The 15439-nt window shown below is 36.4% G+C and overlaps 1 protein-coding gene across 3 annotated transcripts in view; it reads left to right on the forward strand.

The window, feature by feature from the left end:
• The window catches only part of A1cf (APOBEC1 complementation factor), a 104469-nt gene that overhangs the window by 19889 nt on the left and 69141 nt on the right, over positions 1–15439 (forward strand). For 2 of the 3 annotated variants that reach the window (XM_004858325.4, XM_004858326.4), the window contains exon 2: positions 14674–14817. The exons of the other annotated variant lie outside the window; for it this stretch is intronic. In XM_004858325.4, coding sequence (XP_004858382.1) covers positions 14719–14817 — 99 coding nt within the window. In that variant the 5' untranslated portion in view covers positions 14674–14718. The remainder of the gene's footprint in view (positions 1–14673; positions 14818–15439) is intronic. 3 annotated transcript variants of the gene reach the window in all.

Consider the following 15439-nt stretch of genomic DNA (forward strand, 5'->3'; position numbering starts at 1 on the left):
TCAGCCTCTTAGAATCAGTCTTTGTGAATGTAAAAGGTAACGCTCATGGAATCAGACCACAGGTTTTGTTTTGCAACCTGCCTTTTTTGTTTGACTATATTTCAAAAATGTATATCTCAGACATTAGATATTCTTCTAGAATATCAATTTGATCAGCTGTGCTGTTACACCAGACAAATATTTTTTATCACTGGGCATTAAGGTTGTCTCTAATTTTCAGTACAACATTAAATGCTCTATGAGAGATGAAAAACAGTTATGGGATCCTGAGGACTTTTCCCATTAAGAGGTAAAAACAAATATTGGTGAAATAACTAGATTAATTATTATGGCAATAGGAAGGATCTCAAGATAATGCATCCCAAACTGCATTTCTTTTAGCACAGACAATTGCTAGAAGAGAAAAGCATCACTGAGAGCAACACAACTGATGGCAAGGACAAGTCAACAAAAGTAGCACATAAGGAACCAGAAAGGAACATGTATTATTATTCTAAATATAATGCCCAGCACTGTATCAGGTCATCTCATGTCCAATATCTTATTCATTTAATTTTATTTAAAAATCAAATCATGTATTTGTGTTCCTATTCTTTTTTAAAGTTAGGAAACTAGGTTTTATAAAAGATAACATACTGGCAGAACTTAAACTGACATGGAAGGTTGTCCTTCTCTAGAAATGTAGAGCCTACTGCAGAGGAGGATTTTGTCAATATTTATAAGTTAAAAGTAATATATTCACTATGAAAAACTTTTGTTTCTTTTCTTTCTTCATTTTTAAGGCTAATCTATGCCCAAACTGGTATGGGTCAAATTAGTGCATAATTCACTACTAATCTGTTAATAACATAGAGGAGATTCTAATTATTTTCTAATATATTTTATTTTTTAAAATAAAATACCACATATTGATACTTTGTGTGATGTCATTTTGGCTACATTTTGGAATTTTATGTATGCATAATCTGTATTATTTTTGTTATGCTTCATGATGTGCAACCAAATGAAGATCTCTCACATTAATTCACTTCCAAAATAAACCTAAGACCAAATGTAAAAATTTTCCAAGTGGAAAGCTAGTTTATATCTCTTCTATCAAGCAATGCATAGTAATATTTACTTAGCATCATCAGGCAGATGCAGGAACTTTGGTCACAAACCCTTCAACCTTTACCATTTCAGTACAATCTGGAATTCCATGTAAAATGACCAGGCAATACTAAAAGCCTGAAATTCACTCTGAAACCATTTGTACAACCTGCCTGTTACATCAAGGTTATGTCCCTCCTACATCATGCAATGTCAACGCACAACAAACATTAGGGAAAGACTAGATTTGGCCTAGAGAGGTCCCGATAGCAAGTAAAGCCATGAATAACTTTAAACACTCACGGGGCACATTGCTACTACAGGCCCAAGAGGCTCCCACTCAGTTACAAAGGATACTTCTCCACTGTTTACCAAATCTGAAGAAAATCTTTCTCCTCATTCAGTTACCTCATTCAGCCTCTTCCAAAAAGTCAAATCATGCAAATAGTACAGTTAATGTAATAATAATGGAACTCCTCCATTTTCTAATTCTAAATCATCTACCACAGGTAGATAGCAGATATTAAATTAATATTTACTGACCTTTTTGTTAAATTTGAGGATAATTACATCTATTATTTTTTAAGCTCCTTTTTGTTTTCTGCCTATCATTCGCAACTATCATTTCTGCTTTCTCTTTCCAAGCTATTCTTTCTTGACTCTTTAAACGTGCTTTCCTGTCATGTGCTTTTCTTACTTTTGCCTCATGTCTTGCTCAATTTACCATTTTGAGACTCTAACTAGTAAAACAAAATCTGTTCCCCCACTTTTGCTGTTTTCCTAGTTGCCAATGTATGTTCTGCTAGGACAATAAACTTTTCCACCTTTCTAGCAAATTTAGATAACAAATCTTACTTAAAATCCTCTCTTGGCTGTCTTTCACAAATTGGTTCTCTGTGTGGAACCAATTTTTATGTACAGTGCTATAATTATAGTACAGAATATAATATACACCTGATAGATATGAATTTGGAAAAAATCTAAATCTCTTCCTCAAACCTGCTCCTCTCTTCCATATTCTTTTCCGTCTGTTTTTCTGCCACCTTCTCTGAAGCACATCCCACTGGCAGAATACAGAACTGCAGCTCTGACCTTGTCCAATAGTGAACGCTGGCAGTTTCTTTGAGGAGTCAGCCAAGTGATAAGGTGGGCTGTACACTCCAATCTTCCCTAACTTTCAAAATCCAGAAAATTTGAACCCCAATTCTAGGTTATTTTTCTTGCTTTATATTGCTGGGTTATTTTTCTTGCTTTAGATTGCAAATATAAAGCCAGAAATCCACCCAGAAGGAAAAAAGTGTATCCAAATTTCAACTCTATTTTTAATCATTTTGCACTTGAAAAATTTTTACTTTCTTGTCCCTCATAAATATAATGGCATATGCATAAATGCAGAAAAACCATGAAAATCAATTTCTCATGTAATGCAATTGTATCCCAAGATGGAACTTTCAGAAATAAATTGGAAAAAAGAGAAATAATATGTATTAAGTATTAGGACATTAGGTTCAGGTTATATTTACTTTTGATTAACTGTATGTCATAGTAATTTATCAAATTGCTATTTCAAAGTCTTTCATTTATCCCACAAGTATCTATCGAGTACTTAGCATAACATCAGGCTAAAACCTTTTGGGCAAACATCAATAAGTGCAAGATAGTCCCTACATTTAACAAGCTCACAATTCAGTGAGAAACACAGACATGGAAGCAAATAATTACAGCACTGGTGCAACAATAAAGAGCTGAAACAGCCTTTCTTGACAGGATGGAGGGGGTGGCATTAATGTTATCCACCTGGGTGGTCAAAGAAAGCTTTGCAGAGCAGACAACATTTCAATCAAATCTAGATGGATCAGTAAGGATAACACAGTAAAGTTAAGAGACATAGGAAGGGAAAACATTCTAAGCAGAAAGGCTGGAGGTATAAGCAAGCATGGTAATGCTAAGTGACTGAGCATATGAATGACACCTGATGGAAAATCTAGGATCTAGTTCAGAAGGGACAGTGTGTGATGCTGAGGACTTGAGACTTCATCTTCCCCACAAGGACTTTTGAAATTCCAGATCTTGGAATTAGATAGAGATTAATGATTATGACAATAAAATGATATCATCACTAACACTATTAAATGTTTAGTATTTAAAATGTATATTAGTATTTAATCCTCAGAGGAACTATGAAACAGAAATTATTATTATCCTGATTTTACACATAAGGAAACTTAGGCTCAGAGATCTTCTACTGGGACAGGAACAGAAAAACAAAATAGGAGAACATTTTTTAATTGCTGGTTTTCAGTATACATTTGAGCCAAGAGTTGGTTCCATTGTTGAGGGAAATATTCTGTCAGAGAGGGAGGGGAGACATTAATTACTGAAAGCTGGCAGCACTAGAGGAGACTCTGACTTCTCATACTGCTGGTCCATCCCTCATTCCATTTTTAGAATGAAAAAACAAAGAAAAAAGGGTGAAAGTTATATAAGAAAGTGCTGCCATCTCCACAAGGCGGATTCTGGAATCACTTCGCTTTCTCTCTGCCTCTGTCTTCCAGTAGAAGTTACTAACGGGAGCACTAAGTCACACTGTAGGGCTTGCTACACACTACGTCTAAACCTTCACAGCTGCTTTCTCATTCAACTTCACAACAGAATTGGCCACACTGTTTGTTGCCCTGGTACACAAAGGAAGAACTTGTTGCTTAGGGAGTGTGTAAATATACAATTCTTTCCTATAATATTGGCTATAGCCTTTCTCCATCCAACTTCCCTCTGTTTGTCCCTTTCTTCTCTCATCCATCCTCATCTGGAAAGCAGTGCTGTTCCACACACCTGTAGGATTTCTTACTGTAGAAGCTCTGAACTCAGAGCTTAGGTACTCTCTGTATAATTGGTGATTATATTGCCACTCCCTTTTTCACTTTAGATGTTATCTATCTATGCCTAATACTAGGTTAGCATTTCTTGTATACCAGAAGCTCTTCTAAAACCCCTCTAGTGCAGCACTCACATATTTTCACAATGACTCTGATAGAGATACTGTTACTGCTTCAGCTTAGGATACTGCGACACACAGAAGTAACTTGCCTAGAAAGGGAAGTGAGAGGCAGGATGAGGATTTAAACCCAGTCAGGTCCTTAGGTCAGTATTCCTACTGAAGCCTATGCTCCTTGACTTAGCAGGTCTTGGCATAGCGGGTCACCCCTTTGTTTTCAAAACCCTTCTTTATTTGGCTTCCAAACCATCTCACTCACCTGGTTCTCCTACATTTATGGTTTTTCATTTTAGTCTTCTTGCCAGGTCTTCTTTTTTTTAAATAACTTTATTATCCAACACACACACATACAAAAATTAAAACCATTCAAAGAAGAACAATGCAAGGGAAAAAAACTATAAAAATATTCAAATACAGTAGAACTCAACCAAAACAAAACTGAAAAGCACTTAAACATTTTCCCATATAACTTAAATAAGCATCTCAAGCACCAACAAGACACCAGAGGATGTGATTTGTTTCAGAAAGATCCCCAAAACCAACACTGAACAAATAATGATCTGGAAAAAAACTCCAGTTAGCTAGCAGACTCTACATACGCTAAGATTCTCCCTAATTTAAATTTTGATACAGTCATATGACAAGCAATGGAAACACAATCTGAGAAATATGGTATTAGGCCATTTCATCCGTGTGTATCCTTAATTACAATTTCAGTTTCTCACACCAGAGAAACTATAAGTATTTACACTTGTGTGTCCTATTTATTGACTTAAGAGTGTGGCCTCAATATGCATCCATTTAGCTATAACTGTCTCTAGTTTCTCGTTCTTTATGGCTGAGTAGTACTCCATTTTATAAAAACAAAAAACAAAAAACACATCTTCTTTATCCAGTTTCCAGTTAATGGGTACTTGGGCTGTTTCCAAGCTTTAGCTATTGCGAACTGTGCCACTATAGGGTGGCACATGTATCATGGGTGCACATGTACATGGGTGCACATGTATCGCTCTGGTATAATTCTTTTAATTCATTTGGGAAGATACCCAGCAGGGGAATAGCTGCGTTGAATGGGACCTCTAAACCTAATTCTTTGAGGTAGCTCCATACTGATTTCCATAATGGTTGCACCAGTCTGCACTCCCAACAACAATGGAGAAGGGTTCTTTTCTCCCCACACCCCAGCCAGCATTTGTTATTGGATGATTTCATGATAGCAGCCATTCTTTCTGGGGGGAGGTGGAATCTCAGTGTTCTTTTCATCTGCATCTCTCGAATAACCAGTGATGTTGAACATTTTTTCATATATTTATTTGCTGCTTTTGATTCTTTGTCTGAGAAATGTCTGTTCATTTCAGATGCCCATTTTTGAATTGGGTCCTTGAATTTGGGGGGTCTAATTTTTTTCAGTTCTTTATATATTCTAGATAGTGGTCCTTTAAGGTACAGTTGCTGAAAATTTTTTCCCCCATTGTAGGTTGTCTGTTAGCTCTGTTGGTGGTTTCTCTTGCAGTGCAGAAGATTTTCATAAGATAAGATCTCAGTTGTTGATTCTTTGTGCAAGTTCCCATGCCACTGAGGTTTTGTTCATAAAATCTTTTCCTATACCAATGTCTTCAAGAGTTTTACCTAACTTATCTTCCAGCAAATTTAGTGTTTCTGTCTTAATATTTAAATCTTCAATAGACTTTGATCTTAATTTAGTGCATGGTGATAGGCATGGGTCTAGTTTTAATCTTTGGCAGGTTAAAATCCAGTTTTTCCAACACCATTTATTAAATAGGCTATCTTTCCTCCAATGAGGATGGTTGGCTCCTTTGTCAAAGATGAGGTAGCTGAGCATATCTGTAGTCATTTCTGCATCTTCTAATCTATTACACTGATCCTTGGGTCTGTTTCTTTGCCAGTACCTAGCCGTTTCTATCACAGTAGCTTTGTAGTATAGTTTCAAGTTGGGGATTGTAATACCCCCAGCCATATATCTGTTGTGTAAAATTTCTTTTGCTACTCTAGGTCTCTTCTGGTTCCAAATAAATTTTTGGATTGTTTTCTCTAGTTCTGTGAAATATATTGCTGGAATTTCAATAGGCATTGCATTAAATCTATATAATAGTTTTAGAAGTATGGCCACTTTCACTATATTGGTTCTTCCTATCCAGGAACAAGGGATATCTTTCCATTTTCTTATATCCTCCTCAGCTTCCTTTTTCAAACTGCTATAGTTTTCAGTGTAGAGGTCTTTTGCTTCCTTTGTTAGATTGACTCCTAGATATTTCATTTGTTTGGATGCTATTGTAAAAGGAATTGTTTCCCTAATTGCTCTCTCAGTGAGTCTATTATTTCTATATAAAAAGGCTATTGTTTTTCGAGTGTTGACCTTATATCTAGCTACTCTACTGAATCTGTCAATTAAGTCTAGAAGGCTTTTGGCAGAGTATTTTGGGTCTTCTATGTAAAGTATCATATAGTCAGCAAATAATGACAGTTTAACTTCTTCCTTTCCTATTTTTATTCCTGTTATTTCTTTCTCTTTTCTAACTGCTGTGTCTGTTTCAAGAACAATATTAAACAGGAGTGGTGATAGTGGACATCCTTGTCTTGTTCCTGATTTTAGCATGAAAGTTTTCAGTTTTTGACCATTTAGTATGATGTTGGCTATTGGTTTTTCATAGATAGCCTTTATCAAGTTGAGATAAAGACCTATTTCAATTTTCTGTAGGGTTTTTATCATGAATGGGTGCTGGATTTTGTTGAATGTCTTTCCTGCATCTATTGAGATGATCATATGGTTTTTGTCCTTGACTCCATTAATATAGTGTATTACATTTATTGATTTACGAACGTTGAACCATCCTTGCATCCCTGGGATAACTCTGACTTGGTCAGGGTGTATGATCTTCCTGATGACCCTTTGTATTCTGTTTGCCAGTATCTTGTTGAGGATTTTTGCATCTATGTTCATTAGGGAGATTGACCTGTAGTTCTCTTTTTGGGTTGGGTCTTTCCCTGGTTTTGGAATCAAAGTAATACTTGCTTCCAGGAATGAATTTGGAAGCTTTGCTTCCCTTTCAATTTCCTTGATGAGTTTAAAGAGTAATGGCTTTAGTTCTTCTTTAAATGTCTTGTAGAATTCAGCAGTGAAGCCATCAGGACCTGAGCTTTTCTTTGTTGGTAAATTTTTTATTACATTTTCAATTTCACTCTTTGTAATTGGGGTGTTTAAAATTTCTATATCTTCTTCATTTAACTTTGGTAATTCGTATGTATCTAGGAATCTGTCCATTTCTTCAGTGTTTTCCGTTTTATTAGAGTACAGGTTCTCGAAGTAGATATTGACGATGCTTTGGATTTCTGCTGGATCTGTTGTGATGTCACCTTTTTCATTCTTGATTGCAAGGATTTGAGCCTTTTCTTTCCTTTTTTTTGATAAGGTTGGTTAAGGGTTTATCGATTTTATTCATTTTTTCAAAAACCAACTCTGATTTATTAATTATTTGTATCATTCTCTTAGTCTCCATTGCCTTGATTTCTGCTCTGATCTTTATAATTTCCTCTCTTGTATGAGCTTTGGGTTTGTTACGCTCTTCTTTTTCTAGAAGCTTGAGGTTCTGCATTAGATTATTTATTTCAGTTCTCTCTGTTTTCCTAATATGGGTATTGACTGCTATGAATTTCCCACTTAGAACTGCTTTCATTGTGTCCCATAGATTCCTGTATGTTGTACTAGCATTATCATTTACTTGTAGAAACTGTCTAATTTCTTCTTTAATTTCCTCTGTGACCATTGGTTGTTCAGGAGGGTGTTATTTAATTTCCATGTGTTTGTGGGAGTTTTGTAGTTTCTTTTGTTATTGACCTCCAATTTTATTGCACTATGGTCTGATAATATACAGGGGATAACTTCAGTTCTTTTACATTTACTTAGACATGTCCTATGAGCTAGCATATGGTCTATTTTGGAGAATGACTCGTGTGCAGCAGAAAAGAATGTATATTCTGATTTTGTGGGGTGGAACACTCTGTAAACATCTATTAAGTCCATTTGTTGAATAGCTTGTTTCACTTCTAGAATTTCATTGTTAATTTTTTGTCTAGATGATCTGTCTGTGATAATGGGGTATTGAGATCCCCTACTACAATTGTATTACAGCTTATTTGGTTTTTCATGTCCGTTAATATTTGTTTTGTATAGTTGGAGGCATTTGTATTTGGTACATATATAATTATAATTGTCATCTCTTCCTCCTGGACTGTTCCCTTCACAAGAATGTAGTGACCATCTTTGTCTCTCTTAATTAGTTTTGGTTTGAAATCTACTTTATCTACAAATAAGATTGCTACCCCTACTTTTTTCTATGTTCCTATGGTGTGGAGAACCATTTTCCATCCTTTTACTTTCAGTCTATGTGTTTCTTTTTGAGTTAGGTGTGTTTCTTGTATACAGCATATTGTTGGATTTTGCTTCTTAATCCATTCTGTCAGTCTATTTCTTTTGATTGGTGAATTGAGACCATTAACATTGAGAGTTATAATTGATAGATATTGACTCATCCTTGTCATGATGTTTTACTATTGGTGGTTCTTTTATTTCTTGGGGTTTTTTCCCCTTTCCCTTTAGTTTCTTACCTTGCCTGGTGGCTTCCCTCTGTTGGGCCTCATGGAGTTGTGATCTTCATTGTCTTTTTCTAGGATATGGCTTAGGATTGTTTGGAGTGCTGGTTTGGTATTTATGAAATGTCTCAGGTGTTCTTTGTCATGAAAGTGTCTAATTTGCCCATAGATTTTGAAAGATAATTTTGCAGGATACAACAGTCTAGGTTGGAAATTATTTTCTTTTAGGGCTTGAAATACTTGACTCCAGGCTCTCCTTGACTTAAGGGTTTGTGTTGAAAAATCTGCCATGATTCTGATGGGCTTTCTTTTATAGCTGATTTGTTTCTTTTCTCTAACTGCCTGTAGAATTTTGTTCTTCTGTTTGGTTTCTGGGATCTTGATTATTATGTGTCTAGGTGTAGATTTTTTTTTTATCATGGCTAGTTGGAGTTCTATATGCCTCACTTATCTGTATGTCCAATTCTCCACCTCTGTCTGGGAAGTTTTCTACTGTTACTTCTGTGAACAGTTTTTTTATGTCAATTGTATTTTCTCCTGTTTTTTCATGGATTCCTATCAGTCTTATGTTATTCTTCTTTGCAACGTCTAGCAGCTGCTGGATTGATTTCTCATGGTCCCTTACTATTTTTAAGAAATTTCTGTTTTCATGGTCCTTAACCGCAATCCTATCTTCTATATCTGATATTCTATTTTCAGATTCCCTTAATCTGCTATGCATGCTTTCAGTGGAGTTTTTAATCTCCTGAATATCTGTTTGAATCTGTTTCATGGGTTCCATTTCTTTCTTATATTGGGTGATCATAGTTTCTATTTCTTTCTTATGCTGGGCATTCATAACTTCCAGCATGTTTCTAAGCTCATCTATTTTTTCATCTGTTTCTGTTCTAGAGCCTTTAATTATGTCTTTCACTCTGCTCACCATCTCTGTAGTTATCTGGGAGATTATTTCTGCTTTGAGTTTTTCTAAAGCCTCATTCATCTGTTTTTTTACTTCCTGTGCTACCAGTTTAGGGTGTCCAGGTGGTTGATTATCAGACTTTTCCACCTCATTTTCCCCAGAAATTGCCTTTTGTGGGGTGGAGGTCTGAGTTTGTGACTTGCTTAAATGTCTTTTCATTTTTGTTTTTGGTACTGTCAGTTATAAGTCAATGAGTCTCAGTAAGCCAGACACAGACCCACGAGACCCAGACAGACCTCTGGCTGCACGTTCCAAACTGAGCTCCCTATCCTCCTGCAGGGCTGAACTTCTCAAGGTTCCACTACAGGTTCCAGCTGTCCCTCCCCTGAAAACAGTCCAAGTTCAAATGGGAGGTGATGATTCCTCCAACTTATCAAGTACAATGGTCTGGTGTGCCTATATTGCAGAGATTCTCTTCACTTTTCCAGAGGGCTTCAGTTTTCATCAGGGAGCCTGAGAGAGGCCGTCTCTCTGTTGTTCACTTCTGCAATTCAGGACAATGGCCTTTATGTCCCCCTGTGCCTCTGTAGTGTGGAACCAGGTAGCTGCACAGCCAAGAGGCCAAAGAGGTGGTGGAGGAGGCTGTTGTTACAGGCTCACACACGGCCAAGCTGGTGGCTGGTGGGCCCGTGCGGGGCCAGGGAGCGGGGTGTCCTCACGGTCTCCTGGATGCAAGTGGGTGGGTCAAGCCAGACAGAGCAGGGTACAGCCACCGGCATCTGACCGCAAGGCCAAAACTTGCCAGGTCTTCTTTTTCTCTAGATTTCTAGAAGTTAAAGGGCCCCAGAGATCACCTTTGGGCCTATTCACATTCAGTCCTTAAATGATCTCATTCATTTCACAGCTTCAATATCAACTCTTATACAGATAATCTCCAAGTGTGTCTCCTTCCTGGAACTCTCCCATGAAATGCAGACTGATACCTTCCTGCTATTGAACTTATCCACAGAATATCTAAAAACAACCTCAAAACCAGCAAACTCAAAATGAAGCTTCTGCTTTTCTTACACAAACTTCCTTCAACACTGTTATTCCAGTTGCCCAAGTCAAAAAATTGGATGCCATCCTCGGCTTATTGTTTTCCCCCTCGAAATGCAACCACTCAGTTTGTAAAATATTTCCAAAATTTGACTATTTTTTACCACCACCACCTCTGTCATCACTCCAGTGCAAGCCACTATCATTTTCTAGCTGGATGTTATAATGTCCTTTACTGGTTCTGCTTCTCCTCTTTCCTCCCTGCCAATTAGAGTGAGTTAAGTGAATTAAAAGAGGTAATTGTCTCCAATATAAAATGTAAGAGGGGTACCCCAAAACTCAGTAATCCAAACCAGTAATATTTTAATGCAATTTTTAAAACCAAAATCAATACAAAAATTCATTATGAACAAAACAACAAAATTTTAAATAAAAACAGGACTAGACCTTGCATTTGCATTCCATATTTCCCTTGCCTCATCCTAATCCAAGCCCTAGCTCTTCCCTTCAATATATCCCTAACAATCAGAAGAATCCTGTTAACAAATAAGTAAAATACTGCCAATCCTATGGGTTTGAATCCCAGTATAAAAGACATGTGACTGACAAGATCCTTCATGCTCTGATCAGCCCTTTCTCTCTGACCTCAGCTACATCTCTCCACACTCAACCCCTCCTGTAGCACACAGGCCTCTTCACTATTCATCAAGAAGCTCCCAGCTCAGTCTCCACATTTTTCCAGCTGCTGCCCAGAAAGCTCTACCCAAGTACAACCCTCCCTTCACCCAGATCTTTTCCCAAATTCACTTATGACCATACTTTCTAAACGCTCACCAACCCATGAACACATTCTCCACATTCCTTTTCCACACTTCACTTTTGTCTCTTCAGAAATTATAAGTGCATTACATTTATTGATCTTATTTATTGATTCTCCCACCCAGTATAAAACTCCATGAAATGTTTTTAGAGAAAAGGGTCTGTTTTGTGCTTTATCACATCCTCAGTGTCTTGAAAATTCTTGGAAGATAGATGATCAATACCTTTAATTAATAAGTGATAAATACTCAAGAATACTTTCATCTAATTCCAAAAGTCTCAACGCTGGCTATGTATAGTTTTGAACGCTGTGCTTCAATAAATTACACTGGGGACTATTCTTTCAAAATGCTCATATCCATAGAATTTACAACATGTTAAATTAGAAAATGTACTGCAAAAACATTATTTCAAATTGATCAAGCTTTTCAGCAGAAGTTTAACTTGCTAAACATTATTTATCTGGGATTCAAGATAACCCCTTAAATTAGGTCAACATTAGGAGAGAGTGTTGCTTTGCATAAATAAAAATTCAAGATCAGCTGTCTGTTATGTTTAGGGCTTTTGTTATTGTCGTTTGTAGTGCTGCGTCTTAAATATAGGGACCCTCACTTGCTATGCAAGTGCTTCTCCACGGAGCTACAATCCAGCCCCTTAAGTCTCTGTTGCAGCAGACATTGAATTTCCTGTCCTAATTTCCAATGACTTGAGGCTAAATTCAGAAGCTATACAAATCTTTTCAATAACTTTTGAATGAACTCCTGTGAGGTCCAAAGACCTTTCTAATGTCAAAATACCTTTAATCACTTTTACTAATTATTAATGAAAACTAAAGGTAGGTTTTGCAAAAGCAAACTCATTAGGTCACCATGAACTGTTATCTTTTTGATAGCAAAGATGAAATTCAGCAAATCTGCCATTTGTCCAAAAGACTATAGACTTTGCCTTCGAAGTAACCCCATTAAAACTTCCACAGTGTCCCTGCTTTTGTGGGTTAAAGCTGGCACAATGGGAGAGTTTGAGAATGTCCTGATGAAAAAACAATTTTAGTAACTTGGGAAAAGTACAAGAGTTAGATTTTGTCTTAAAGCTAGTTTTTTTTTTTGTAAATCCTCAAAAAATGAATTTTGTAGTTTTATTTATCTGTTTTAAGAGGATTTACCTTGTCCTACAGATATTTCTTCAACTACATTTGCCAGAAGTTTGGGATCATAAACTGAGTGTAGATCTCAATGGACTCTTCATGATAGTATTCATAGGAACAGTATTTACACTCTAAATGCATCAGTAAAGCTACTTGTCCTAACCTAAATTGCCACATGTATATCAAATCACCTCTGTCAGAAATTTTAATTTTTTCTAACATAATACAAAATCAAGATTTCTTTAAAAATCACTATTGCAAAGTATAAACACTAAAGCTAATACATTAACTGAATTAACAGACTGCCTGTAAAACATATGCCCTAAAGCTGGGTAGTAGATGGGGCTGGCATACAGAAAGCACTAAGTAAATACTTCTTAAAAAAATGAATGAAGCTGGGTATGCGCCTGTAATTCCAGCACTTGGGAGGCTGAGGCAGGAGGATTGCTGTGAGTTTGAAGCCAACCTGGGCTACATAGCTCAAGGCCAGCTGAAACTACAGAGTGAGACTCTGTCTCAAAAAAAAATTAATGAATGCAAACTGAACTGATCTGGGTCTAGAATAAGAAAGAGCCATCAGAAAAGCTGCAGGTAAAATAGGTCATGGTTATATGAACAGGATGACACTATTTTATCCCTATAAATAATGAATATTCTCCTTCTAGAATTGATTTTTTCCCTTTGGTTTTCTACATTACATTGAAAGTATTACATTCTAAATGATAGTTTTCAAAATTAGTCTGGAGGCCTTTTTTTCCTATTACTTAGTAATAGAATACTTATTGCTATTGCTACTAATAATAGTATGGTTTCTACTATTAATGGTCCTAATAATATTACTAAAAATAACACTTTATTGCTATTATATTACTTAAGTAATAGTAATTTTGTAATGCTATACCTTGAAGGTACATTTTTCCTGAAATGACCACTTCAGCTTCACTTTTTCTCTGTCACTTGATTTTTGAATCAGTTCCCAATATTGTTAATGGCTTATTTGTTGATTCTTTAAATCACAACAGAAATCAGTATAGAAAAATCTCAATGCACTAAATAGAAAATTTTCAAAATAATTTGTAGCCAAATACATTAAAGTTAAAATTGGCTTGAATCACTGTAAACACATTTCCTCTGTCTTGGGTGGCCCAGCACATTAGGCAGAGTAAAAATCTGGCTAAAACCTCACTGAGTCACTCACATCTAGCCCAGCAGGAGCACATCCATTCACCCCTTTGGACATGGGCACCTCAGGGCCAGGCCACCACAACCCAGAATCTTCAGAATGGCCATTGTCCCTGTGCTGCAAACTTGTGGGTCTGAGCAACCATTACATTTGAAAAGGGGTTCAAATCATGTTGCCAAAACAGAAAGTAGAGACAACAAAATGCTGAGCTTATATATTCATAACTACATACACAACAGGGACCTATGTAAATGTCCATCTTTTCCTAGATGTCACAAAAGGTTTCAGGGACTCAACTGGGTGAAGCATGTGGTGCATGATCAGAAGCATCTTGTTTTGTTAAAATCCACATCATGTTATTACATCATGTTTGTGTAATGACACCTGTATATCTGTCACCAGCACAATGTGTCCTAGAAATGTGTGATTGGAGAATAAGGATGTCTCTTAGGTAACACACAGGCTAGATAAATGAAGCTCAATCTCAGAATTTTGATGCCTTAACTTAGTTTATTTCATTTAGTGACAGTGTCTTTTCTCCACATCTGTAAGAACCATACCTCATATCTCATATCATTTTAACTGATGTGAATTAATTTGTTTTTGAGCAGTTGGTGACATCTTAAAGTAAGGTAGTGAGAATTACTGATCTGCATTTTAATTGAAGAATGGGTGTTATTTTGTTTTGACTTTTAAATTTCAACCAAATTGAACATTTAAAAAAACATTTTCACTGAGTACTTTAAACTATTTTTGTTTGGGTGTGGCTATTAGTTGCTCTAAATTTAATGACTCATTTATATAGAATGTTTCCTACAGATGTCCTTCATGAAAAGGACAAGTTTGGACTAGACAACCATAATTTACTTAATTTGTCTTAAACTTGGTTTCAGTGAGCAACCCTAATTACCCTGATTTTTTGCTGATAATCACTATCAATGGAATCAAATCACAAATCCGGGGATGGATTGAGCGGCACCCAGAAGGAAGCAGCCCTCCGCGCACTGGTCCAGCGCACAGGATATAGCCTGGTCCAGGTAGGAACATCTTGTGACAGCTGGTGAGACTCACCACCAAATTCACGGTGGTGGGGATATTAGTGGCTCTCAGATGTAAAACTTGAATGATCTGGCTGTCCTTTTCCAAAACAGAAGAAAACTATATCATTTCCATTTTATAGATCACATTCATTCTATTCTGGGTTATCCAGTCAACTTAACTTGACATTTGAAATCATAATCCACATCCACAGTCATAGACACTATCTCAGTTTTTAAAGCACATTTTGGAATATAAAAGGCAACTGGAATTTCCGGTGTTCCATGAAGTAAAACTAAGCTAGTATTTGAGGGAATAGCAAGAGTAAACTACTCAGAAACTAGCTTTGGTTTCCAGAGAAATTACTGAGATGTAGGAGGACTTCTACCTGCAAGTCCCTAAAACTGAACATTTTGTCATTCTACCTTTTTCTGTTTTTCTGGTTTTTTTTAGAATGTCTACCCATCCAGTCCAGGATATGTAATACTCACCTCTGTCCATATTTCCACTTTTGAAAAGGAAAAAAGAAAAAGTTGCTATTTTAAAGCTATTTATAGACCTTGGTTGTTAAAAATTACCTGTATAGTATTACTATAATTATGATAACTTCCTTTAGAAAGC

Source organism: Heterocephalus glaber, unplaced genomic scaffold (assembly GCF_053883595.1).
Source record: "Heterocephalus glaber isolate CG9 unplaced genomic scaffold, H.glaber_assembly_v1.0 deba00001497, whole genome shotgun sequence".
In the NCBI taxonomy this organism is placed as follows: domain Eukaryota; kingdom Metazoa; phylum Chordata; class Mammalia; order Rodentia; family Bathyergidae; genus Heterocephalus; species Heterocephalus glaber.